Raw genomic sequence first — 24,825 nt, 5'->3', positions numbered from 1 at the left:
AAAATTAATGGCGGGGAGCGGAAAAAAGAAAGCTCCGACCTTTTTGACGTCTTGTGGATTATTGTTTGAGGTGGGGTTCATCATGATAACTTCGACCTGTAAATTCACAACGAAATGCTGCGACGACGAACACGACGATTATTTTCGACGAATGCGTCTGTGATCAAGTGATCATGGAATCCTCGAGAAACCGAATACGCTTTTGACGACTCATACCGAAGAGTCACACGACTACATTCACGCTGTCGCAACGTCACTCATTCGCCCGCCACGAGCGCACGAAAACCTTTTTCGTTCACGCTTCGCCCCCGAGCCTCGCCCACTGCACCCAGCGCCCTCCACGAGTCGACCATGCATACCCTTATATACCAAAAACCGCTCAATACCCATACCGAAGAGTGGTGTAGTGGTATACGCTCCTAGATCTCCTATGATCACCTAAAATCTCTAAAATCCGCTCCTATGATCCTTCTCCTACTACACCACTCCTCGGTTTTTGCCAGTTGGCTCGAATTTTTGTCGCCTAGCCCGGAGCTATCATTATTTTTTTCCCTGGATTTATTTCGCCAAGATTCGCGACGTTCGAACGCAGGCATGCCCCCCGATGTCGACATGTACCCCCCTGACGGGTCTACCTTTATATTTCAAAACCACTCTCTATACCAGTACCGAAGAGTGGTGTAGTGGTATCCGCTCCTAAACTCCTATGATCACCTAAAATTCTTCTCTCCGCTCCTAAGATCTTTCTCCCGCTCCACCACTCTTCGGTTTTTGCCATTCGACTCAACTTTTTGTTTACCTGGTCTCGACATCTGACCTCTTTTTTTCTCGGATTTATCTGGTCATTTTTTGACGGCGTTGGAACGCAGCGGCCTTGCCACGACGATATGTACCATGGAGGGGGTTACCTTTATATACAAGAATCGCTGTATCTACCAATGCGAAGAGTGGTGTAGCGGTATACGCTCCTAGATTCCTAAGGTCACCTAACATCTCTCTAAATCCGCTCCTAAGACCATTCTCCCGCTACACCACTCTTCGTTTTTGCTGTTCGACTCGACTTCATTTTTAATTACATTGTCTCAAGCTCCCCCTTTTTCCACGGATTTGTTCGGCCAGTTTTCAGCACATTCGAACCCAGCGACTTGTTGCGAGTACGACACGTACGCAGAGTGTGGGAGGGGCTCCTGGGGGTTACTTTTATATACCAAAATCACTTTCTATACCAGTACCGGAGAATGGTGTAGTGGTATACGTCCTAAACTCCTAAGGTCACCTAAATTCTCTAAAAATACGCCACTAAGACCATTCTCACCTACTACACCGTTCTTCGTTTTTGTCGTGTGCTTCGACTATCTTTTTGGCATCTCAATCTTTCCAGTCAACTCATTTTCTTCTTATTTCCCCACACGCTTCGTGGTGTTCGAACGCCGGGATGAACATGAACAAGCTTTTACGGCATTTCACTTCATCGACGTTGATGGGCGTAAGTGAGGACCCAGACGAGGACCAGGATTCATTCGATGACGACTCTCTCAATGGCGGAACCTGAATCTTTTACCAACAAGAAAGTGCCTGCATTGCCATCTCTGAACAGAAACCCTGAGGAGAGCCAGACCAGTGGTCATGATACAAGCCCAGCGACTGCCATCTGGACAGCAGACATGGCGGAGCCCCCGTGTTCTATCGACAAGTCGCATTGAAAGAAGTTGTGATGCAGGATGCAGGCGGGAGTCGGTGTTGTATAGTGGGCACACTTGAGCTTTGCGGAAAAGCTTACAGGCAGGGAGGCATGAGGCACTTTGCAAGCCGGTCCAAGCTGCTGGCCGATTTTCTGGGTGATCTAGCGTGGAACAGGACTTGGGTGTCTACCCCTTACATACCAAAATTACTCTAATCCTCTCACCGAAGAGTGGTACAGTGGTATCCGTCCTAGATCCTAAGATCATAACCTAAAATCTCTAAACTCCGCTCCTACAATTCCTTCCCCCACTGCACCGCTCTTCGTTTTTGCTGGGCCGTACAATAAAAGCACAGCACTCCAACCCGATCATTCCTTCTTTTTGCTTGTCGACAACTGAAAAATAATTTTGGGTGACGAAGATATCGACTCAGGGGTATATGACAGCCAGTCCATGCCAACTGCCATGGAGTATACGAAGACAAGACATTCTTGACGAGGAAAGCGTCGGGTTCTGATTTGACTTATGACAGTGTGCAAGAGAACGCCCGGGGAATGTGTTGGTTCTTGTTCACTGCTCAGTCACCTGAGGGTAGTTGCCTGGAGAAGTCAGGTCAGGTGGCCTCGATCGCCTCGCCACTGCAGCGCTGGCAGTACGGCCCCTCGTCCTTACCCTTATATACCAAAAACACTCACTACCCTTTCGAAGAGTGGTCCAGCGGTATCCGTCCTAGATCCTAGAATCTTGAACCTAAAACCTCTAAAATCCGCTCCTAAAAACTTTCTCCCCGCTGGGCCACTCTTCTTTTGCCGTTCACGGGTTCGAATGAGAGACGACATTCTTGCGACTTCACGATACGAGTGAGAACGATCACCGGATTGCAGCGATATCGACTTGGACTTTCTTTTTTGGGTGTCATTGCTTTGTTTGACACACAAGTTACCAGGCTTTGATAGGGGTAGTCGACATCTACCCCCTATATGCCAAAATCACAACACTATCTGGTATCCTTCACCGAGCGAACCGTGGTTTAGCGGTCCCTGACTAGAACCTACGAACCCACGAGCCCACAAGCTTCCATACCCACGAACCTTGTCCAGAAACCACCCTACGAATCCTCCTCCCTCCGATTATTTCTTCGTTTTTGGCGTTTATGAGTGACATTTAATGTCATTCTTTTTGCGATACCATTATAAAATATTCCCAGCTTGCAGCAACATCAAATCAGACTCTCTTTTATATGCCATCGCCTTGTTTGACGAACGGGCACCTAGGGGACAGTCAACACCTACCCCTCATGTACCAAAAACACAGTTATTCTTGACGAAGAGTGGTCTAGTGGTTCCGTACCTAAAACCTACAAACTCTTCATACCGCACCTAAAAAACATTCTCCCACTAGACCACTCTTCTTTTGCCAGTTCGTACGTTCGAGCCAACATATCATATCTTTGCTTTTTGCTTCTCACGATTTCATCACGTTCATCAAGTGATGGCAATACCGACTTTACTTTTTCCCCCTGAGTTTGGTCATTTTGTCTGGTGCTGGTCTTGGGACTTGACGGCGTACGGCCTCTTGTCCCTACTCCTTATCTACCAAGACCACTCTATTGCTTATGTCGAAGAGTGGTCTAGTGGTATCCGTCCCAGAACCTACAAACTCTCTTCAATCCGCACCTAAAACTTTTCTCCCACTGGGCTGCTCTTAGATTTTTGACGTTCGTGACTTCGAACACCTCTCCAACAAGCAACGGACTCGACCTTTTTTTAGTTTCACAACATCACAAACGACGATTCAAAACTGCGACGAACATGACCTGTGGTTACTGGGAGCAAACAGAGATGTAGAATACACTTCTCATTTTGGCCGAAAAGGGGTTTCGTCCCACTTTGCTATATACATTACCAGATGGTCGCAGGATGTTGAGATCGAAGGCGATTGAAGGAGATGGAGGTCAATTCAGACTGCTGAGGTCTGAATGGGTATGGGAGTCCAGCAGTGCGTCCGTCGTGGGTGTTCTGCCTGCTGTGAGTCCCGCTCATGCTTTCTGTGGCGTTGTGTGGCACTCATGAGGGAGCTGCCTTGAGGGACCTGCTGCCTACCCCTTATATACCAAAAACGCTCAGTTTACTGTCGGCAAGGAGTGGTGTAGTGGGAATACGCATCCTATTCACCTAAAATCTCTCTTCCGCTCCTACAACTTCTCTCACCCCACTACACCACTCCTCGTTTTTTGTCATGGCTCACGGCTTCGAATCCTCCCCGACAAGGTCCCCTTTTTTTTGGTCCTCGGCTTCGCACCCTTGGCAGGCCAGTGCTTGACGATGATCCCATCTGCAGGCCTTACACTCGACGATCTTATTCCCCTTTTACCATCACGACTTTAAATATAGTCATGCTCCATATCCAGGGACATTTATGCCATTGATATAGGCGCTGCGTCGATGATTAATGTCTGGCATGCCATCTGGTATGGCATGACCGCCTTACCCCTTATATACCAAAACCACTCATATTGTTTTCAACAAAGAGCGCGTGGTCTAGTGGAAATCCGCATTCTATTAACCTAAAATCTTCATACTCTCTCCTAAAAACTCTCTCACCCCACTAGATCCCGCTCTTTGTTTTTTGCCAAGATCACGACTTCGAGTGTCTCCCACGACATTGTTTTTTGCCCTCTGGACACTACCTGCGATGAGAGTGAGAGGTCAACGGAGTCTTTGGCCCCAATACTCAAAGGTAAGGGAGACAAGTCAACACACACGGTCAATATACTCCTTGCCCTCACTGGTGCTTGATGTCTTGCCTTTGGCTGCTGGATAGCACCAGTTCCCGACTCTACACCTTATATACCAAAACCACTTTATTACTGTCGGCGAGGAGTGGTGTAGCGGTATCCGCTCCTATAACCTAACAACCTAAAAACTCTTGAGTCCGCTCCTACAATTCCTTCTCCCACTACAATGCTCCTCGTTTTTTGCTCGAGTTGAACAATACTTGTTTTTTTTTTTTTTTTTTCCTTTTTGCCAGTCCTTCTCCCTGCTGGCCAGTCGACTCTGTGGTCTTGGAAGAAGGTGTCGCAAGTACTCCGCGAGAAGAGGTCTGTGCCTACTTGACCTCGATCGGACAAAGTCGCGACTTGAGAGCGACTTGAGAGTGACTTGAGGATGCACTGAGAAGGACAACTTCAGGCTTGGGATCTTGATGTGAAGGCCCTCAAGACAGCTTCAGTACGAGAGAAAGTCGGAAAAGCGACCAAAAGGGAGGGTCATAGCTCACTTAGGCAGAAGCATGCTTTGCCCCGCCTAGAACAACAGCCTACCAACACCAGGGCCTTGTGTCCCAGACCTGACGACATACCCTTATATACCAAAATCGCTCTCTATATCCCCAACGAAGAGTGGTACAGTGGCATCCTCCGAACCTACGAAACCACCTTCAAAGCTGAATCCTACGAGTCCCCCTACCTCGTTTCCTCCGACCCTCCCTCCGAGTCTGTACCACTCTTCGCATTTACTCCTTCTACCAAGTTCTTCTTCTATTCTTTTTTTTATTTTTCCCTTTCTCATGTCTTACTCCTTGCCCTTCCCTCCTTTTATTATTTCTTTGTTTTTGCCACAGCTTGTCCCAAGCCTGAGCTCCCCTTCTAAGCTCACGTGTAAGTTCCATGTAATGATGAAGTGAACTCAGGGGTATTGTTTGGTGGTCTTGGTGACAGGACCTGGTAAGTCGTGTGGTGCAGTGTAAGTTGTAGGCTCGCTCGCTTGAACACAACTCGCGTGCCGGCCAGGGTAAGTGTTAAATATTAGAATTAATGTCTCCCTTTCGACAAGGAGTGGTGTAGCGGTATACGTCCTAGAACCTACAAATCCTAAAATCCGCTCCTAAAAACTCTCTCTCCCACTACCCACTCCTTGTCTTTTTGCCTGTGTTCGAAGCCTGCCTCTCTTCTTTTTTTTTTTTTTCACGTCACTGATATTGCAATTATGGATCTTGGTCTTTTAAGGCTTGTTGAATCGAGATGAGAATTCTCTTGGTGCAAAGGGGTTCAGCTCGCCGTCTATCTGAACAAATACTTGTCCATAGAAAATACAAGGAGTTCAATCAAGACCATTTCAATTCGCTATTTCGTCTATTTGATCAACTGTTTTATTGTAGTGTTACGCTGTGAAGTCTTCGTGTCTCAGGTGGTCGTGGTGCTAGTGTTGATGGTGTCCCGGTCTGCTTCAGATGACTGACCCCTGAGCCATGGTCAGACAGCCCAGATCAGAGTCAAGCATCGGTTCAACAGAGACCTCCTCCTCATCATTTACAGAATTGGATGAACGCAAACAAATTTCTAAAAGCAAATCATAATGAGGCCTCTTGACTTGTCCCCCCAATGATGTTGGCCGCCACTTGTGCTCCGCCTTGGCTGCTGCCTACGTGGCCCAGGCAGCAGTAACCCCTTTTGACTAGACAACAAGCAACAAGCACCAGCCTGGAAGATGTGTTATATACTAAATTGAAACAGTAGGTTCCAACGAAGTAGCGAAAACATTACATGAACCACTTGGTGTAGCGGGAGTCCGGAATCCCGGGTCCACCCTTCGTTTCTACAGTTGATTATGACTCTATGTTCGAGTCCTGTGATGGCCATCACATTCTAGTTTTTTGTCTTATTCTTGCACATCCCTCCCTTTGTGACCATTTCCAAATTCCTCAACTGTGTGTGGTCTTGGTCGGCAGCATCTTGCAGGCTTGATAAAATCCTTCCGGTCATTTTACTTATAGCCGACTGCATCTTGCTTTGTACTCTGAGCCACAGTCATGTTGTGAAGGGCCGGAGCATGTGTGAGCCAACCGAAACAGGCGGCTGTAGACACGACTTGTTGGTCTAATAAACAACCGATCAAGCCAATTGATAAATCAAATGCCGTAATTCAAATGTTACGGATAAGCAGAGATCTAGACTTGCTCACTGTCGGAATCCAAGAGTGATTTTCTCCCTAATGGGACGTGCAAGCCAAGTTCTATAGATGTCTCTGTAAAAAAAAAGCCGATACATAACTTATGCGTGAAGATATCTCCTTATTTCTTTATGCCTAGTCACGGTCAAATATTCTATGTCTAGTCTAGGTTGGTGCTGTTGAGTAATGGCGTTGTGTGTCTTGGGCGCGGGACTTAGACTTGCCTACACATACCAAAACCTTACCTTATATACTAAAATCTCAAACACTACTGACAGCGAAGTAGCTGAAATACACATACAAATGGTCACGTATAACGCAACGGGGAGCAAACGCCTCGTCGCCTTCGCTTTTTGGTGCTTGTCGCATCATATGTTCGAACCCCTGAGCTCCTTATCTACCACGATCTTTTTCATCCTTCTCTTTTTATACATCCCACACTGAGATGAGAATTACCCAGGTAGAATAGGCATATCAGGGTTATATATCTTTTTGCTACTTTACGTACTCTCAGGCCATAACTTCCAGAGGTTCGAGTCCACCCCAAGGCAACATCATCCCTCCATTTTGCGTATTATATCATCTCCTACGTACTGTAGTCAAAGAACCCTCCCTCTATCTTTTTATGCACCACTTCATTACAGTCTCTTTAACATTGAATACCTCATGAGTCTTGACGCCACTCCCTTCACAGGTTATTGCTCTTGTCTGTAACACCACTTCCTTATTTTCGAGCATCATTTCCTCAATGCAATTTCTTCCCTAAATTGATGCTATATTGACCTAAAGTATACTAAGGTTGCCTGAGTACTTTCGTCACCCACGGATAAATCCTCGTGTGTTCTTAAACCCCCAGGTCCGGGTCGCAGCGAAAGCCTGATGAGTTGAACAGACTCACGGCAGTAAGCCTTAGGATTTTTTATGTACACGCACACACCGATCTTGCTACCACAGAGCTCGATTCGGTCTCAATTTTAACCGTGCATATTCACTAGCTTTCAAAACTTATCTCTTGTGCATCTCAGCCCTTCCAAACCATCAGCATCACCCTGGCTACCATCTTGGCCAGTATCGCTTTTTCATCCTGAACTGAACGATCTGTTCAATCACAAAGACTGCTACCCGGCGTGGCCGTGACATCTCTCGTAAAGACGGATCTGCACTGGTATAACGGGCTTTGAAGTCGTTATCATTACACATCATTTATTTGTCTCTCTTGTTTCTAGTAATCGTCTGAGAGAACGGTCCACGAATCTGGGGTATTGTGTGATAAACACATGGCTTGCTTAGTCCAATCCAACCTGTCTTTCTTTGTTCGTGCGTATGATTGCCACATAGCTCGTCTGCTTTTTCGATTGATTGGATAAGTACAGCAGTCCACAAACTTCTCATTTGGAGATGCGCGACCCCTCTTGTTTGCTTCAATAGCCCATTCAACGTCATTTGTACCGTCAAGTTCAAGGTTCTCTTCGCCCCATTCTTCTGGTAAATCTGTACCGTCAATCACATCACAAAGCTGCAGTTCATCGCCTGAGTCTAGACAGCTTTGGGTCATGGCAGATGCATCGCGGTGAGGTGACTCAACGCCGGCTTCAGAACCCCACACCCACTAACAACCCCTGCAGCACGCACATCACCACCTCCATCCAACAACAACAGCCACAAACAACAGGTCGCTTATATACCAAAGCAAACAAACAATTGTCAGCGAAGTAGCGAGAAATACTAGCCCAATGGCTCAACTGATATAACCTTTCTTAACCATCTCCGGATGTGAAGCCTTCGCTTTTTGTCAAGCCAGAGTCAGGTAGTTCGAGACGCATTGTGAACGTAGATGACCATGCTGACCATTTCTTTTTGGACTTTTCTGGACATGAGAATCAAACTGTTAGGCATGATAAAGTAAACATGTAGAAACCGGTTCGATGCTCTTGTAATGGCATCTCCTAAGTTAGACAAGCTCCCTATTGACCTGCAAAAGCTCTTGACCCGTATGCAAAGACGTGCCACAAGACACCATGGGTTATAGACCAGACCAACATGCAATACTACCAGCGAAGTAGCTAAACCTTTAACTCAACCGAACTTCGGTTCGATCTCCAAATAAGACTTCTCCTTCGGGAGACTTCGCTTTTTGGTCATCAGTTCGAATGTCAGCTACCCTTGGGCTTCTCATTTTTTGCAACTATACAACACCTTTTCCCTCTCGATTCTGTAATCTTCTCAAATTTAAACCATACATAGATAATATAAATCAAATACTTATTTATTCTCTTTCACAAGTCTTGTTCTCTGTGTCTGAATCTGCCGGGCTGAGTGACAACCTTGTCGTTCAGCCGTGGATCATCACAACCCCTGCACCAACGCCAGGCAACATCAACGTCACAGCACCACGCTAATCTTCTTTCAAGACAAGGAACCAGCCTTGATAATCCATCCTTTTACTTCCTCTCTCAGCGAAGTAGCTAAAAACAACTGAACTTTGGCGGAGTGGTGTACATCTTCCTTGCATCACTCCGCTCCTCATCTCCTTCGGGACTCGGCTTCGCTTTTGCTGAGTTGATGGTTCGATCTCCAGCATCTTTTTGCCTTTTCGTAGTCCTTCTGATACAGAGGTAAGACACATATACAAGGTTGAAATATTTTTGGTCTACTCTTGTTTCATGTGGTTCTTTGTCCTTTGTTCTCGGGCTCTATCTACTAACCGCCCTGTGACCACAACGTCCCACGGTCAACACATCACATATGGCTACGTCATAACATCACAGTATAGCACAGCTCAGCACAATGTCACATTTGGGGATCACATTTCTTGTCTCAACTTGATTCATTTAGCTACCCTGTCTACTGAGTGAGGTGCAGTTATCAAAAGCGTTTTTCATCGCTTACTATCCGAAACTCCAGTTCCATCCTGGAACAAAAAAGACCCTATGGAAAAATGAAGAAAGAAAAATCAGAGGCACGTTGAAAGCACATAATCAGCAATGAGCACGTCTCGCTCGGGTATTCGCGTTGGCTAGGCGTAAGGAGGCACACCATAAGGCGGTACATCGACTTCATCTTCCTAAGATGAGAAGAGCGCGATGGCGGCGCAGAAGTTGTTGCGGTTGTCCTTGTCAAGGATCGCCGACTTACCATCAACGTTGACCATGTTGACAGAGGCCTTGGTGCTGATGCCGTAAAGGTGCACCTGTGAGCTCTCAATGTCGATCATGTTGTCCTGGCAGTTGTTCTCGCCAACACAGACTTGGTCGTAGTTGTCGAAGAAGCTGTAGAGGCCTCCTCCATAGATGAAGACATCCTTGGAGTTAACAGCGCGGAGACCCCAGGTACGAGCACATCGCTGAGAGGTACCGGTGCAGGTTGCCTTGAAGTCGGGGTCGAAGTACTTCTTGTTCACAGTGAAAGGTACGGTCGCGTCAGGGTTGCCCTGCATGTAAGCAGTCTCGGTCTGGATGAGGGACATGTAGACGTTAGAGGCATCCTCAAGGGTGGTAGTTGTAAAGAACACTGTGCTCGGAAGCGGTACCCCACAACCAAGCACCTTTGGTGCTCTCAATCAAAACTCCGCGGCCATTGGTAGAGGTTGATCTGAGAAGTGATCTCGAGGTCGAGCTCGTGGTCAGCAACCCCAAAACCAGGTGTTCTCAAGGTAGCAGCTAGACTGCTTGGTCATATGGAAGAGCATGAAGGCGCCGAGGCACTCAGCGTTGGGATCGGCCTTGACCTTGGGGTTCTTCTTGCACTTGTCGGACTGAAGCTGAGTACCGGCAGAGCCACCAACGCGGAAGTGGACATCAAAGAGACCAGCGGAGCCGGGAGTAGAACCAGCGACGTTGAACTCCATCAAGATAGCACCGGGCTGGGGTCCGAGAGTCTCAAATATGAGATCCTGGATTTCGACGTTGCCGACATCACCAGCTTGACCGACTTGCCAGACGGGCTTGGGGTTGGCTTGATCCTTGAAACTCTTGTTGCCACCAGCCATGATGAGAGGCCAAACCTCGCCAACAATCTTGATGTTCTTGGGAACCTTGACAGTATCGGTAATGACGTAAGCGCCGTGGTCGAAGTAAACGATCTGACCATCTTGGACACTGTTGAAGACAGCCTGAATGGCCGCAGTATCATCGGCCTTGCCATCACCCTTGGCACCTTTGGACTTGACGGAGATGAAGTTGGACGAGGGGGCACTGTTGTACTGGGGCTTGCTCTTGGTGACGACATTACCCTTGGAGTCGAGAAGAGCCTTGGGCTTGGTGACGGGAGTCTGAGTGGCCTGGATAGCTTTACCACTGCCGCCGCTGTAGGCACGACCTTGGACCCAGGATGCAATCTTGGCGTTGCCAGCGAGGATAGTAGCACTAGATCCACCACCCTTGACGGCGACAGGGACAGCAGAGGACATGTCGACGTTGTCGATGATAAGGGTGCCGTTGGTATCGGGCTGCGCGGGGTTGTAGTTGGTCAGGACACCGACTGCAGTGTTGGCAATCTTGCTGTCGGTAAGGAGAATAGAGCCGACGTTCTGAACGTTGCCGCCAGCAGTCATGTCAATGCCGACCTTGGCGCCAGAGATGTCAAGGCCGTTGAGAGTCCACAGCCAGTTCCAGTTCATGTAGACGGCAGTGTTGCAGTTGCGGAAAGTCATGTTTCGGCTGGTGAACTGTTGACTACCAAAGAAACCACCATATCGACCACCAATGAAAGTGAGGTCGGTCATGAAGCCACCGGAGCCGTTGTCGATGAAGATACCTTGCTGTTTGTTGTCGTCGCTAGGGTCCTCAATCATCTGGAAGACGATGTTCTGAAGAGAGGTAGCTTGGGCGACTTGCCAGTGGATACCAGTACCGGAGCTCTTGGGCATGCCGGTGAGATCAATCTTGAAGTTGCGGACCTGTCGGAAGAAGTTGTTCTGGTTGGTGTGCCAGTTGGAGCCATCCGAGTTGTAGGGATCGACGTCAATGACAGCCATGCCCTCAAAGTTGGCAGTTGGCTTGAGAACAGGAAGGTTGTTGACATCACCAATCATGTGGGTGTAGTAATAGGGGAGAATAGGCTTGGAGACAACATAGGTGCCAGGAGGGAAGTAGACAATGGCGGGAGTGGTGGTAGAAGAGTCACAGCCCTTACCACAACGGTTGCCGTCAGAAAAGGCGGCATTGATGGCCTCAGTGTCGTCAGAGCTACCATCACCCTTGGCACCGTAGTCCTTCACGTTGCGGAAGATCTTGTAGTCGGCGGAGCCATAGGCAACGACACCTTGACGCTTGATGTCGGACATCCACCAAGAACCAGCAGCAGCGGCAGCGGCAGCCGAGTAAGCAGGAGCCTTGGGAGCGGCAGACTCAGGCGAAGCAGGTGCAGGATAGGCCGGTGCGGCAGTAGAGACAGAGGCCGCGGGAGCAGCGACATCAACCTCAACCTCAATAGCCTGAGGAGCAGCCGAAGCTGGGAGGGTGAAGAGGCGCATGGCCAAGAGGGAGGCCGTGACGATGGTCGAAAGCCCCATGATGACGATGAATAGCCAGCTAAATCGTTGTTTCTGGGGTGTAGCGGTATAGTATCGCTCTAGAGAGTGTGTTGATATTGCAGATGGCTACGAAGGATAAAGTCAGTATGCCTGTATTTTCGTATTTTGTTTTTGAGAAAAGTGGACGAAACCATGCGCAAAAGTAACTTGGGGAAAGCAGTGCGATGTGAGAGAAAAGATGAGACCTCAGTATGAAGCTCGAGAAAGCTGTCAACTAAGATTGGGGTTGAGTTGAGTTTTGTGTATATATGGTGAACAAAAGGAAGCGAACAATGATCTGCACAATGGAGAAGAGAAGATGAAAAGAGAGGATAGACGAGGAACAGAAGAGAATAAATAAGGCAGAGAATAACCACAACAACAACAACAATGGCACTAGCAGATCGAAAGTGAGTGAAGTGCAGTGACTGAATCGAATTGGCAGCCTGACACTGTCGACAGCCGTAAGAGTCCAAGTGAGGCAGGTGATGATATATCTCGGCAGCTTTCGACAGTGGCACCGAAAGGGTGTACAGCCGAGCAGCATCTGTAAACGCTGAGACCACTAGGAATCAATGGTTTACATGATCAGGATCATGACCCGGCCGGCAATGCTCGAAAGCGGCACTTGAGAGACATGAGGGTTCGCATGTGTTGTTGGTCCCTCGTTCCGCTTGCATATTGAGGCTTGTTCGCCGATGAAACTTACCAGGTAGATAGGTCAAATAAAATAAGACCAAAAATCTTAAAAGCCAAGAAACAAGTGTATCCAAGGGAGAGACGGGTGCTGGCTTTTTTTCTTTAAAAGCAGGCAAAATAAAAAGAGAGGGTGGTGATCAAAGATGACGCTGTCCCAGACAAGCAGGAATATGAAGAATAAAAAAAGAGAGGCAAGGAGAGACACGCGCGATCGCGTGTTCACACGATAAAGACTGACTGTCGTGGTGGAGGGTGTGGGTGTGGTAGCTTTCGACTGACTTGTAATGGGACGGAAGAAAGGGAAGAGTAGACAAGACAGGGTAAGGATAGATATGTATACACACGGTTGGGATGAATATGTGTGACATGCACTATTGACTTGACTTACCTTATTACTGCCCTGACCAGGTATAGGAACAGGGATCTCATCGTGGTAACTCTCCCCGGACGCCATCCGCTGCTGTCTCTGCCTCCGAGGACCAGCCATTGAAGTGGAGTTGTCCATCAAATTGTCTGTCTGTTCACTCTTCCAAGAGGGGGCTGAAACTAGACAAGATTAAAGTGATCGTCATTGGCTATGGCAGCATCACGGACCGTTTCAAACAAGGCCGACCAGGCCAGAACAAAACATGAAACGATAATGATTATGATACAAGGAAGTTCAAGGATGCGTTGGACGATGTATACCTAGGATAGGGTGATGAACGTCGGTTCGAGGGCGATGATGCAGGAAAAGAGATCCTTGGGAGAAACGGGAAAGGGGAACAGAACAAGCTCGTCCAGTTACCGAAGAGAACACCCTTGATCTCTCGACAAAAAGGGAAAGCACCTCTAGTCCTCTACCCTGACGAAATCAGTCTAGCGCCCTGTTTCACTGGACAACCCCGGACAAGCCAGCGGGTGGCTCACGCTACATCTCCCGGATCAAAAGAACCGGGACATGATCTAAACAACGGCAATTCCGTGCCTAAGGTACGAACTAAGTAAAGGCTCTAAGAAGCCATCACAAGTCCAAACCACCAGATCATACATCTCAGAACCATGATTCACCACTACAGCACCCCAAGGAAAGTGGGTAGGTGTCCTCTCGCTCTCGCTGTAAAGATAGCCCGTGGCTACCAGTAACGTGGTATCGACAGACTATTAGCTTCACATACTCTAATTTCCACTGCACCCATGTCATCCACCATTCCTTCAGAAACTCCATACAAGACGAAACTTGCATTCCTCTCCCACTGAAGCATTACGCCATGGTCCTTTTAATTCCCACTCTCTCTGCGCCACGGCATAGAATCCTCCTCGCCGTCTCAGGACCCTTCCAAACACGCGCGCGACTACCATTTGTTAAGCGCTTAATCATGTTGCGGCCGAGGTGGCTCTGGTACATGAGGTGATGCTAATTAAAGAGATTTACAGTAGGGGTCTCACCTATTCCTTGGCTGGATCTATGTAGTGGCGGTTATGAAGCCATTCAGAGGCAAAACCGAGCATGAAAGTGCTAAAAAGCAAGTTTTGGAGCTATTGATATTGAATTAATGCCATTGATTTTCGCAAATATTGAATGTCGGTGGCTTTGAAAGCCATGACAGCCAACAAATCCTCTTGTGGTCCCCTGTTTCAAAACACAGCTCCCCACATCCCGCCACACCATGAAGCGCATTCCAGCCCAATCCCTCGGGGGCAAGAAAACAGTGAACCTCAATATAGGGTGTCAAAATAAACTCAGTAAAAGCTATCCTAAGCTTAGGCTATATTACCTAAGTCTTTTTTGTCATCTAGAGTCAAGGTCCTGTGTTTTCTTTCCTCCCCTAGCCAATCCAACACCTCACACTCCGTAATGCACATCACTCCGATGGTAAGGTAGAGTCGCATTTAAGGTCAACGGTCGCCTGCATGTGGTACAACAATTACTCTAAATCTATACCACCTACCCGATATAGCACAGGATAGTCCGTCAAAGTCAGGTGAACTGCTAACATGAACATGCAGACATGATATATATTAATTAGTTCAGGGTGCGTGTTTATGCAAAATCTGTTCCCTTCACATGATCTACGTATATCCATCACACGCTATGTGTTTCACTCCGCATCCTTCTTCATCCCGCATTTCGATATCGATGCGCGTTCCCGTAGATCTCGGACTCCCATGTTTCACGCATCGGCCATGAACCCTGTAACCACTTAAACAAATTAATCCATCGTCCGTCGTGAAACGAAGCACAAAATCAGAGATTCGGATGACAAGACCCCAGGACTCGGAAGCAATAGTTAAGTAAATTCATTCATATAAACTCCAGACGCAGTCTATGTGATCCAGATCGCTCATAACGCTATTGGCGAGTAATCCTCATGAGCGATAGATCCATCGCCCGATCTCAAATGTGCTCCCTGAGGTTGCGCGCATGCACCATGTCCTAGCATGTTCGTCCAACATGCCCTAATGCTTGCTTTACATCTTAAAATCAGTCTAGCAAACCCTTCCATGTCATAAAGTCGTAAAAGCCAGTTCAATTGTGTTCGTCTGGCATATTAGTATCCCCCCAATCATATTATTCCGTCGCATGCTCAGGCCTCAGATAAACCCTCCCTCGATCTGTAAAGGCCTGGCACTCTCGATAGTCTCAATACCATCAACATCAGCACCAAAATCCATTATCAAAATCTTGGGGTCCTGTCCTGTGCTGACGATGCGACGGTAATCGCTCTTCGCACTCAAAACCCAGCTTGCGTGCCACTTCGGAAAGTCGAGCAGCTGGTGTCCAGTTTCCATGTCCCACACCTTAATGTCGGTGTCGTAGCTTCCAGAGACCAGTCGGCCGCTCACACTATCTATGTGCAGACTACGGACCAGGTTCTCGTGGGCGCGCATCTCTCGGAGACACTCGCCTGTGTTGGCATCCCAGATGCGGATAACTTTGTCGTTACCAGCAGATGCAATGTATCGGCCATCTTCGGAGAATTGGGAGCAAGCAAGCCCCTTGGTGTGCCCCGTGAACTCACGAATATTTTTGCCTGTTTCAATGTTCCACAACTTGACGCGGAAATCTCCCGAACAAGACACGATGGTGTTGCCCCGCATCTGTACTGCGTTAACAGGTCCGCTGTGCCCCCGAAGCTGCTTGATCAAGTCGCCCGTGTGTCGATCCCAGACGCAGATACTGAAGTCCTTGCTGCATGTGACGATATGCTTGTCGTCAAAGGCAAGATCGAGAACCGCTGCGGTGTGGTGTCGGAGTCGGCGAATAGGACGGTATCCTGCGCGTACGTCGTAAACGATGCAGGTAGAGTCGGAGGATCCAGTGACCAGGATCTCGTCGTCATACTGCAGGCACAGAATAGAGGCCATGTGATGTGTGGGGAATGATGTACTGCGAGGCATAGAGAAATTTGACTTCTCGTTGTCGGAGGATCCTGAAGCGAAATGAGTAGGGTTGCCATCCTCGTCAATGAGCATGTCAGGTTCGGCGATGACCTCGGGTGGTCCAATAATGAGGGTGCATTCAAGGGTATGCATATCCCAGACCCGAATCGTCTTGTCGCGGGAACCAGTAATGATTTTGTGCCTTTTCAGGTTAGTAAAACACTTGTAAAAGGACCGAATAACTTACTCGTCGAACTGAAGGCAGTAGATGCTATCCTTGTGTCCATTCAGATAGACAGGTCTGGCCTTGCCAGTCTTCCATCGCTGGCTCAACTCCTGCTTGATACGGTAAATGTCCTTCCAGTCATTTGCCGGTGAAATAGCAGGAACTCCGAGACCACATCCGGGCGCAACGGGCTCGCTTGTAGCATAAGTGGTAGTAGTCTCGCGAAGACAAGACTCACGCCAGATGTGCTGGTTACTGACAATCTTATTCCAGTTCTTGCAAACCATACTGGTCTTGGTGAGTGCTGGAGCGTCGAGGTTTGCGAGGACATGAATAGCGAGCTCTGCAGGGAGTCTAGAGACAAAGTCGATCGTGCTAATAGCAGCATTTTGCTCTATCTCAGTCTCACTCTCGGCTCCAGGAAGTGTCACTGTAATCCCAATTCCGCTCTCACGATCGTTGCTCTCGTCGTTGGTGCTAGGATTCAACCACAAGTTGTACAGTCCCTGACGAGCCAGGTATTCATTCTGCATAGCAGCTGAGGCCTTAGCAGCAGCTCCGGAGTTGCTAGGAATGACGGGTGGCTCCCCACGGAAACCGGGAATCGGGAGATGCGAGGAGTTCTCGTAGTTGTAGGCGTTCTGGTCATGTTTCAGGTCGAATCCATATATCGATCGTGAACGACGAACGGTTGCTTGTCGAAGACGGCTCCAAGTCGAGTGCGCATTGTTGTATGAAGTAGTAGGTCTATTAGTTTCGGTTTGTTCGACATCTTCGGCAATCGAAGGTCGTCGATGAACCATTCGGTTGATCGACAGTGAAGCGCGGCGAAACATGCCTTTGATCTGCTTGGCACCTGGAGTGTGGAAGTGGTGTTGGTGCTGGGTCTCGTGATGGGCGCTGTTCAGATCGTGGAACTCGTCCTCGGTATCGTCAACAGCGAGATCGCTAAAATGCCGAGAAAGATGCTGCGAATGAGAATGGTAATGACCAAAAGCAAATGATTTAGGACGTCGCCATGGCATAGAAAGGCTCATGCTACGGTTTCGAGGGGGGGCAGCTGTGTGCATTGCGGCTGCTTCAGGGTGGAGAGTGGTGTTCACAGTCTGGGCAGGCGTCGAGATGCCCAGACACGAAGATTCGGAGGGAGATTCCAACATGGCCTCTTGAGCAGGAGCCCAGTCGCTGATGGGGAAAATGCGCTTGGTCATATTCGAGGTGGTAGCAAAACTGTCGAACTAGAAAGGAACGTGTATCAAGTCCAAGCGGGCTGTGCTGGAACTATCGGAGCTGGAAACGCAAATAATCGAACAACGTATATGAAGGAATGTCGAGTCGACCAAATAGCCGAGCAGTGAAGGACAACGACCTAAATGAATGCGCTCGTCGCAGATTTTGACCTCTGTCGTTGTTGTTTACGATCGGGCGGTCGGTAGGGTCTGGTCGCAGGGCGGTCTCAGGCCTTCCTTTAAGTTTCGCGGAACCTTGATTTGCTTTGGGCCCGTTTCTGGCGTTGGGTCGTTTGGTGTTGGGTGGCAACGGTACACGGAGCAAACAACTCAAAAATAAGAGACCGAGGTTTCAGAGGGTTCTTTAGTTGAGTACTCGGTATACGCTCTGTGCTGATCCCAACAGAAAAGCAGAAAAAGAACAACAGAAAAAGGAGTAGAAAAGGAATGGGGATAGATGTGAGGGAGGAAGAGCAGGCTTCTTGAGAAAAAAAAACCGTTGCGATTAGCAATCCCGGTAAAGTTAATGGAAGACAGGGGGGCTTGAATTTAAAGGGCGAACTGAACTGAACTGCCACTGAAGGGATCTGAGAAACAGGGGGTCACTGATTGGGTTTTCACTGTACGTACAGCACAGCACAGTACGGCACAACACAACAAGACGAGTGAGAAGAACGGGATGATCAGGGGAATAAAAGAAGGAGAGGGTGTCGTCTAGGAAAGGGAAGACATCAAAAGTATCTCTTAACATCAGCTAGTGCCCCACAGGGCGAGTCACGATACTAAACGACCCTTGGCGGTGATGTAAGGCGACTGGTCCCAAGTCATGCTTAACGCCATCTACAGTACACGATGACATGCACTTGTGAGCTAGCGCTGCCCCAGAAGGAAGTCTTGGGAATGCGGGAAGGACAACGATTTCCTGATTTATTACTATCGAGCGGAGGTGGATCGTACGGTTCCAGTTTTTCTCGGGGCCCGCGATTCTCTTTTTCCTCGGTCCGGTCTGAACAAGCTCTACTACGTCGTTGAAGAAGATGTTTATGAAGCTAAAGAATTATGACGGTAAAACAAACTCTCTTTGCTTTTTTAATCTGTAGCGGTGAGGTCCCTTGAACACGGTAGGAGTAGCACCTGTCGCTAGCCGCCCCTCCATCAAGCCTCCAAGCCATCCTCAGCCAAACCTACCAAGCAGGGCGAAAGAAACTCAAAGTGGCGATGCAAACTTTCCGTATTCTTATTTCCGCTGCTGATTCTTCTGCAAAGAAATCTGCAGGTACTGAGTAGTGCAACAATGCCACAATAACTGTGATTGCAAAGTAGCAACAATGTTGGGCCTTCATATCAACACCGTTGATCCCTATTGACCAGACCTCCAACGGCCAATGGCTGTGTAACATCGATTCACCACAACAACAGCGTTGCTTCGAGAACCCACGCAGTGCAACACTCAATGCGTCCAGACCTTCCAGGGGTCTAAATCAACACCCCAAACAGGCTAATCCCCCAAAGCAACCCCGGATTTAGCTGGACTCACTGACTGATCTCATCCACGGGGGCTGAAGACCCTGATTCTGCAGTTTCATCAACAACATTGTCCCTCTAAGGGTGGGTGGTTCAAGCCTGAATCGGTTTGCAAAGGGGTTTGCGTAGAGCAGCCCCTGACACCCGGAGAACGAAAAACTCTGACGGATTGGAGGAAGTGATCGACAAGTCCTTCAGAAGAACTTGAGTCCGGCTTACAATTGGTGAACCGGACATTCCGATACCGGTTCCATGGAACCGGTCAGCCACAACAGGGAAATTCTCCATTTGGGTTCATCTGGATTTATATGAGCTCAGATTGACTTTACCCTGAAGCTTTAAATCTTCAAGGTCTAGACCTCGACATTTTGGTCGAAGTGTCCTGAGTCTGGACGTCATGGCTACCCTACGGAGCATTCAGCTTAAAGGCCGATAATTGCTTGGGTATCTTCAAGACAAGTGCTATAACTCGTAGATTAATAGGTCTCAAGCTAAAGTATCCAATATTGCATCTCAGTTCCAGCAATCTTCGATTTTGTCTCAGGATGCAGCCCTTCTAGAGTTTATTGCTGCAGGGCTGTCGTGGGGAAGACAGTGGATCAAGTTTTTCCCGCGTCAAGGATCCATCCATACTGAAGTTTCTGAGAGTTTGTTCATTATCACCACGTAGCAATATATCAAAGACACAATTCATCTTCCGCGATCACATCAACTTACCTTCATCATGGCCACTCCAACTCCAAGGCCTTCTCAAGTGGCTTTCCGCATCCATCCCATCTACCGCATCTTCTTCCTCATCCTTGAGCCCATCTCCGCCCTCACCGGTGCTTTCTACACCCACTTCCGCCAAGGCACCTACCTATCTCTCCTCCATGCATCTTCAGCACCAGCAGAAACAGGAAAGGCTACATCTGTAGCTATGTCGCAGCTCGCCAATATGTTCTTCTTCTTTGCGCTCAATGAAGCGCTCGTTCTGCGATCTACAGCGGATTTGCGGGTTTGGAGGACCGTCTTGCTTGTACTACTTATAGCAGATCTGGGACACTTATTTTCGATGAGTGAGCTTGGATCGAGTATCTATTGGGACGTCATGGCGTGGAATGCTAGTGATTGGGGGAATGTGCCGTTTGTGTATCTTGGTATGACTATGAGAGTGAGCTTTCTGCTGGGAATTGGACTGGGAGAGTCAAGGGCTTTGAAGAAGAAGGACTGGAAGAAGCAGTGAGCTTTTTGGACGGTTATAGCGATGTTCGGTATTTAGGATCGCGAGATTTCGGTTTTGGGTGTCCGAATTTGTGGTCATGAGGAGGAATGACTTGGATATAACTTGACTACGCCTTGACAAGACATGATATAGCAAGGTCTAGAACATATGATGCCCGTATGAAAGGATACCCCCATCAATGATCAGGGCAAATGGAACTATAAAACACATCTCGAGCCACCTCCTCACAGATCGCCAATGCACCTCCTCTCATGCTACCTCATCCCCCACGATTCTTGGTGGAGGAATTCAGACTCCGGCGGCCCACGATAATCCGAGCTACATGTCAAGAGTCATGATGGCCCCTCAACCAATGACATGCCTACATCGGCTATCGGCTATCGCATGTCGCCTGTCTGCAATTCGGGCATAGCGTCCCGAAACCCCCAATCTCTCAATGCGACACTTCAATTCCTCCCCCCAAACCGCGTCGCTTATTCGAATCAGATGATCTTTCATGATGGAGGGGTCGTAGTAGAGGGAAAAAAAGTGCCCCTCACACGTAACGGATACGGTAGTCAACGCGATGAGGGGTGAGCTCTGAGGTTGTTTCGACGAGTGGGGGTTCCTGGTCGGCTCGTCGTCATGAGATGAGCTTTATAAAGGAAGAGAAGCCCCAATTGACTACTTCTTAATTGCTTCACTCTCTCTTTCTCGTCATCTCAACACTCACACTTCCATACTCATCATGTCTGTTCCCGACAAGTTCCAGGGCTTTCAGTCCCCCAGCGCCGAGCACTGGACCGACTTCCAGAAGAACTCATTTGAGCCCCGTCCCTTTGGCGAGTACGATGTCGACATCAAGGTCGAGTGCTGTGGTGTCTGCGCCAGTGACCGTCACACCATCAGCGGCGACTGGGGCGGTTGCCCTTATCCTCTCGCCGTAGGCCACGAGGTTGTTGGCAAGGTTCTCCGTGTTGGTGACAAGGTCACTCTCGCTAAGGTCGGCGACCGTGTCGGTGCTGGTGCCCAGGTCTGGTCGTGTCTTGAGTGCCATCAGTGCAAGAATGACAATGAGACCTACTGTAAGCACCAGATCGACGCCTATGGCGCTGATTACCTCGATACTGGTTTCAAGACCCAGGGTGGTTACTCTTCTCACAGCCGAGTGCATGAGTACTGGTGAGTACACTTGCCCACCCAGTTGATCTCATTGACTTACAATTCATAGGGTCTACCCCATTCCCGAAGCCCTCTCCAGCACCCAAGCTGCTCCCATGCTCTGCGCCGGTATCACCGTCTACAGCCCACTGAAACGTCTCGGCGCCGGATCCGGCAAGAAGGTCGGTATCGTTGGTATCGGTGGTCTTGGCCACTACGGTGTCATCTTCGCCAAGGCCCTCGGCGCTGAAGTCTGGGCCATCTCCCGTTCACGAGCCAAGGAGGCCGACGCTCGCAAGATGGGTGCCGATGGCTTCCTGGCCACTGGTGAGAAGGACTGGACCAAGGGCCACGAGATGTCCTTCGACATCATCATCAATACTGCCACTTCTTTCGAGGGCTTTGCTCTCAGCGAGTACCTCAGCCTGCTCGATGTGCACGGCCACTGGAACTCCGTTGGTCTTCCCGGCGGTGATGGTATCTCCATCCGCAACCAGGACTTCATCACCAACGGCTGCTACATCGGAACATCGCACTTGGGTAGCCGACGTGAGATGCTTGAGATGTTGCAGCTCGCTGCTGACAAGGGCCTCAAGTCGTGGATCGAGGAAATTCCTATCTCCAAGGAGGGTCTTCAGAAGGCCATGGAGGCTCTGAAGACAAGCTCTGTTCGCTACCGATCTTGCATGACCAACTATGAGGAGGCTTTTGGTGCTTGAGCGTGTGGAAATATGAAAAAATAAAAAGAAGGAGTTTGTTGGGAGCAGCATTGGGAGTTATGAATGAGTTAATGGTGGAGCTGAATGCTCTTGTTGGCGTGCATCAAAGACACCTTGATGGGTCGAAATGACGAATAAGTCTCGTATGATCGATCTATGCGATCATGTCTGAATGAAATGATGAATTGAACATGATGAAATCTATCCATTGTCTCTCTCCGTGATCGGACGCAATTGTAAATCTAGTTCATGAGCTGAATAGCGAGTATTTACAAAGCAATGGTTTCATAATCAATGATTCCATTTCTGCTTTCTAATGGGCCATCACGTAGTCTCGTTTTGGAGTTTTTTTGGCTAGAAGGCTAGACCATTTTCACTTATACTCCCCGCATCGCAACTCATGGGGTTGTGGGGGTCTCCATCTCACCTTTTCACAACACAATGAAGATCAAGAGCTGTGAAGATGAACTGCAAGCGGGTAGTTGGAGTGATTAACTGTCAGTAAGAGTAACCGATATTCAGAGTCATTGCTACAATGCCAAGATGCGGGCTATCATGAACCCGCTGAGTCTCATTCTTACAACCTTCAATTCCCTCTTCACGTCCAAAAATAACGAGGCCAGCACCCATGTCATCAACGCTATCCCTAATTCTGCCACGCCGAATTTTCCTCCGTGTATCTCCTGCGGAGACCGGTGGGCGTTACTAGTGACTCACCCCTACCGATGCATGTCTTCAGCCTTTTTCACTGCATGCTGAGAATAATGTGAAGTTTTTTCAACGAAGTCGCTTTTGAGCCTCGCCAAATCGAGGGATGTGATTAGCAATCTGTAAGATTCGGTGTGCTTAGACGTAGGGAGGAGTCATCGTGGTGGGCTTCGCGGTTTGTTTAAAGATCAAGGTGATCGCCGGTTTTTTGGGAGTTGGCGATACCTTCAAACTACACTCTACAGAACAATCCTACATACAAACAATACAATCATATCAAGCTTTACAAAACTTTTAGATACCTTCTCCACATTTCTTCTTTCTCTTTATTGACCACCCATTGTCGTCAACATGTAAGTCCAGCCCCTTTCAACCTCGAGCTCACGACTAACGACACTACAGGGGACAATCATCTGCATCTCCTTCAACTTCATCATCAAGATCTCAGTCTTTAGGTGCAAGAGACCCGACAGCACTCATGGAAATCACACGTCGCTTCAGCCGCTCCTGTAGCAAGGCAGAGATCGCCTCAGTAGGCATCTCCCCTGCTACATCAGCTGTCTTTGCAATCTACACAGCTGCGCAGACCTCTCAATCCTGGATTGACGTCTTTGACTTCAAGACCCAGAGCGGCTACTCCAAGACAAGCGGCTCGCATGCTGTCTTCTCACCCAATGGTTCCAAGTTGGCTACTATCAGGGACTGGACCGTTCAGTTTACAGGAGGCTTCGACTTTCACCACTCTAGCACTGTCTTCCTGAGGGACTATGTCAGTGGAAAGACGGCCTGTGAACTCAAGGAGGCCAAGGGTGAGCCAATTGCTTGGAGCCGTGATGGGAGACTCATCGCAGTGGGTGAAGCGAAGAATCGCATTGGGGTTTGGGACGTGAAGAACGGAGTCAGGGTCGGAAAGGTTCTGAGCCACATCGACGCAGTTACTCACGCTGCTTTCCTCCCCGACCAGAGCCTCGTCACTATCTCACGTGATGGAACGCTGCGCATCACCAACACCAAGACTTGCAAGACAATTCGTCATCTTGAAATCGACGGCTCAAACAACCCCCGCGCTCTAGCAGTCAGTCCCGATGGTCGACGCATCGTCTCAGTCTGGGGAACAAGCGTCCACATCTGGATCCCCTCCGCCAACGACTTGACGTCCTACAACCTCAACGCGGTGCGACCCTGTGAGGGATGGCCCATTGCGATCTCACCCGATTGCCGATACATGCTCTGCAGAACTGAAGATGGCTTCGACATCATGGATGTTGCGACGGGAACGATTGTGTACGACGAGGCTACGGAGGAGATGGTAATGTCTGGGGCTTTTGATGAGGATGCTAAGGTTTTGGTTCTTGGAAGGATGGACGGCGTTGTTGAGGTTCGGGATGTTTTTCACAGGAGGTAAAAGGTTGTGATACCCTAGGATGATCAGATTGTAAACGAGCTGGATAGATGTGTTTTTGACGGGATGGGAGTTTGTTTAACAGGGGCGTATAGAAATTGTTACTGTTTCTCAGATATTCAACATCGTTGGTTGTAAGAGCATATGCCAGGCTCTCAACAGCAAGTATTTACATACTCAAAATTAATTTCTTCAATTATTTAAATAAATTTTCGGTGGACGCGGTGGTGAGATAGCCTCAGTTTCGACTTCTGAAATCCCTCAAGCTGAATGGATCCAGGGGCAACAAAGTTAAGAATCGTCACATTAGTGTTCTGAGACAGATATTTTGCAAAGTCAAACAGTAATCGGGTAAATTAGAAGATCACATCAAGTGATACAGCTACGAGCCATAGAATACAGTTGGTCACATAGATAGCCTTTCACCAAATCACATACAGACTTCAC

General features: G+C 48.6%; 8 protein-coding genes across 8 annotated transcripts; 4 read left to right on the top strand and 4 right to left on the bottom strand.

Moving 5' to 3' along the window:
* The first annotated feature begins 80 nt into the window (after window positions 1-80).
* Window positions 81-5,826, top strand: FVEG_15660 (hypothetical protein). The gene has a single exon (XM_018904851.1). It carries the CDS (start codon window positions 2,208-2,210, stop codon window positions 2,544-2,546), a length of 339 nt encoding a protein of 112 aa, XP_018750647.1. The 5' UTR covers window positions 81-2,207; the 3' UTR covers window positions 2,547-5,826.
* A 1,518-nt stretch (window positions 5,827-7,344) lies between these two features.
* On the bottom strand, window positions 7,345-8,186 carry FVEG_15659 (hypothetical protein; the record flags this gene model as incomplete). The annotated part of the gene is made up of 1 exon (XM_018904850.1): window positions 7,345-8,186. One exon carries the CDS (start codon window positions 8,184-8,186, stop codon window positions 7,854-7,856), a length of 333 nt encoding a protein of 110 aa, XP_018750646.1. The 3' UTR covers window positions 7,345-7,853.
* Window positions 8,187-9,695: 1,509 nt separating this feature from the next.
* On the bottom strand, window positions 9,696-10,098 carry FVEG_05508 (glucan 1,3-beta-glucosidase; the record flags this gene model as incomplete). The annotated part of the gene is made up of 1 exon (XM_018893744.1): window positions 9,696-10,098. A coding segment is annotated over one exon (403 nt), but the record flags the coding sequence as incomplete, so codon positions are not given.
* Window positions 10,099-10,253: 155 nt separating this feature from the next.
* Window positions 10,254-13,347, bottom strand: FVEG_05507 (hypothetical protein; the record flags this gene model as incomplete). Its single annotated transcript, XM_018893743.1, has 2 exons — window positions 10,254-12,230; window positions 13,231-13,347. 2 exons carry the CDS (start codon window positions 13,345-13,347, stop codon window positions 10,254-10,256), a joined length of 2,094 nt encoding a protein of 697 aa, XP_018750644.1.
* A 1,354-nt stretch (window positions 13,348-14,701) lies between these two features.
* Window positions 14,702-22,324, bottom strand: FVEG_05506 (hypothetical protein). The gene is made up of 2 exons (XM_018893742.1): window positions 16,453-22,324; window positions 14,702-16,407 (listed from the first exon to the last, which is right to left on the bottom strand). Exons 1-2 carry the CDS (start codon window positions 17,640-17,642, stop codon window positions 15,417-15,419), a joined length of 2,181 nt encoding a protein of 726 aa, XP_018750641.1. The 5' UTR covers window positions 17,643-22,324; the 3' UTR covers window positions 14,702-15,416.
* On the top strand, window positions 19,785-20,881 carry FVEG_05505 (hypothetical protein). The gene has a single exon (XM_018893741.1). The coding sequence runs from the start codon at window positions 19,909-19,911 to the stop codon at window positions 20,407-20,409; it is 501 nt and encodes a 166-aa protein (XP_018750643.1). The 5' UTR covers window positions 19,785-19,908; the 3' UTR covers window positions 20,410-20,881.
* FVEG_05504 (alcohol dehydrogenase (NADP+)) lies at window positions 21,001-22,313 on the top strand. The gene is made up of 2 exons (XM_018893740.1): window positions 21,001-21,570; window positions 21,620-22,313. Exons 1-2 carry the CDS (start codon window positions 21,137-21,139, stop codon window positions 22,266-22,268), a joined length of 1,083 nt encoding a protein of 360 aa, XP_018750642.1. The 5' UTR covers window positions 21,001-21,136; the 3' UTR covers window positions 22,269-22,313.
* Window positions 22,325-22,867: 543 nt separating the features above from the next.
* Window positions 22,868-24,659, top strand: FVEG_05503 (hypothetical protein). The gene is made up of 2 exons (XM_018893739.1): window positions 22,868-23,329; window positions 23,379-24,659. Coding segments are annotated over exons 1-2 (1,005 nt in total). The 5' UTR covers window positions 22,868-23,327; the 3' UTR covers window positions 24,382-24,659.
* The last annotated feature ends 166 nt before the right edge of the window (window positions 24,660-24,825 follow it).

This window comes from Fusarium verticillioides, chromosome 3 (assembly GCF_000149555.1).
Source record: "Fusarium verticillioides 7600 chromosome 3, whole genome shotgun sequence".
Lineage (NCBI taxonomy): Eukaryota > Fungi > Ascomycota > Sordariomycetes > Hypocreales > Nectriaceae > Fusarium > Fusarium verticillioides.
This window is presented reverse-complemented; position numbering and strand designations above follow the sequence as displayed.

Bases quoted from the DNA above. Each gene is read 5' to 3' on its own strand.
- FVEG_15660 (XM_018904851.1), top strand. From the start codon at position 2,208: ATGACAGTGTGCAAGAGAACGCCCGGGGAATGTGTTGGTTCTTGTTCA.
- FVEG_05506 (XM_018893742.1), bottom strand. From the start codon at position 17,642: ATGACCAAGCGCATTTTCCCCATCAGCGACTGGGCTCCTGCTCAAGAG. The intron at 16,408-16,452 runs GTAAGTTATTCG...TAACCTGAAAAG, and splicing joins TACTGCCTTCAGTTCGACGA to GCACAAAATCATTACTGGTT.
- FVEG_05505 (XM_018893741.1), top strand. From the start codon at position 19,909: ATGGCCACTCCAACTCCAAGGCCTTCTCAAGTGGCTTTCCGCATCCAT.
- FVEG_05504 (XM_018893740.1), top strand. From the start codon at position 21,137: ATGTCTGTTCCCGACAAGTTCCAGGGCTTTCAGTCCCCCAGCGCCGAG. The intron at 21,571-21,619 runs GTGAGTACACTT...TACAATTCATAG, and splicing joins AGCCGAGTGCATGAGTACTG to GGTCTACCCCATTCCCGAAG.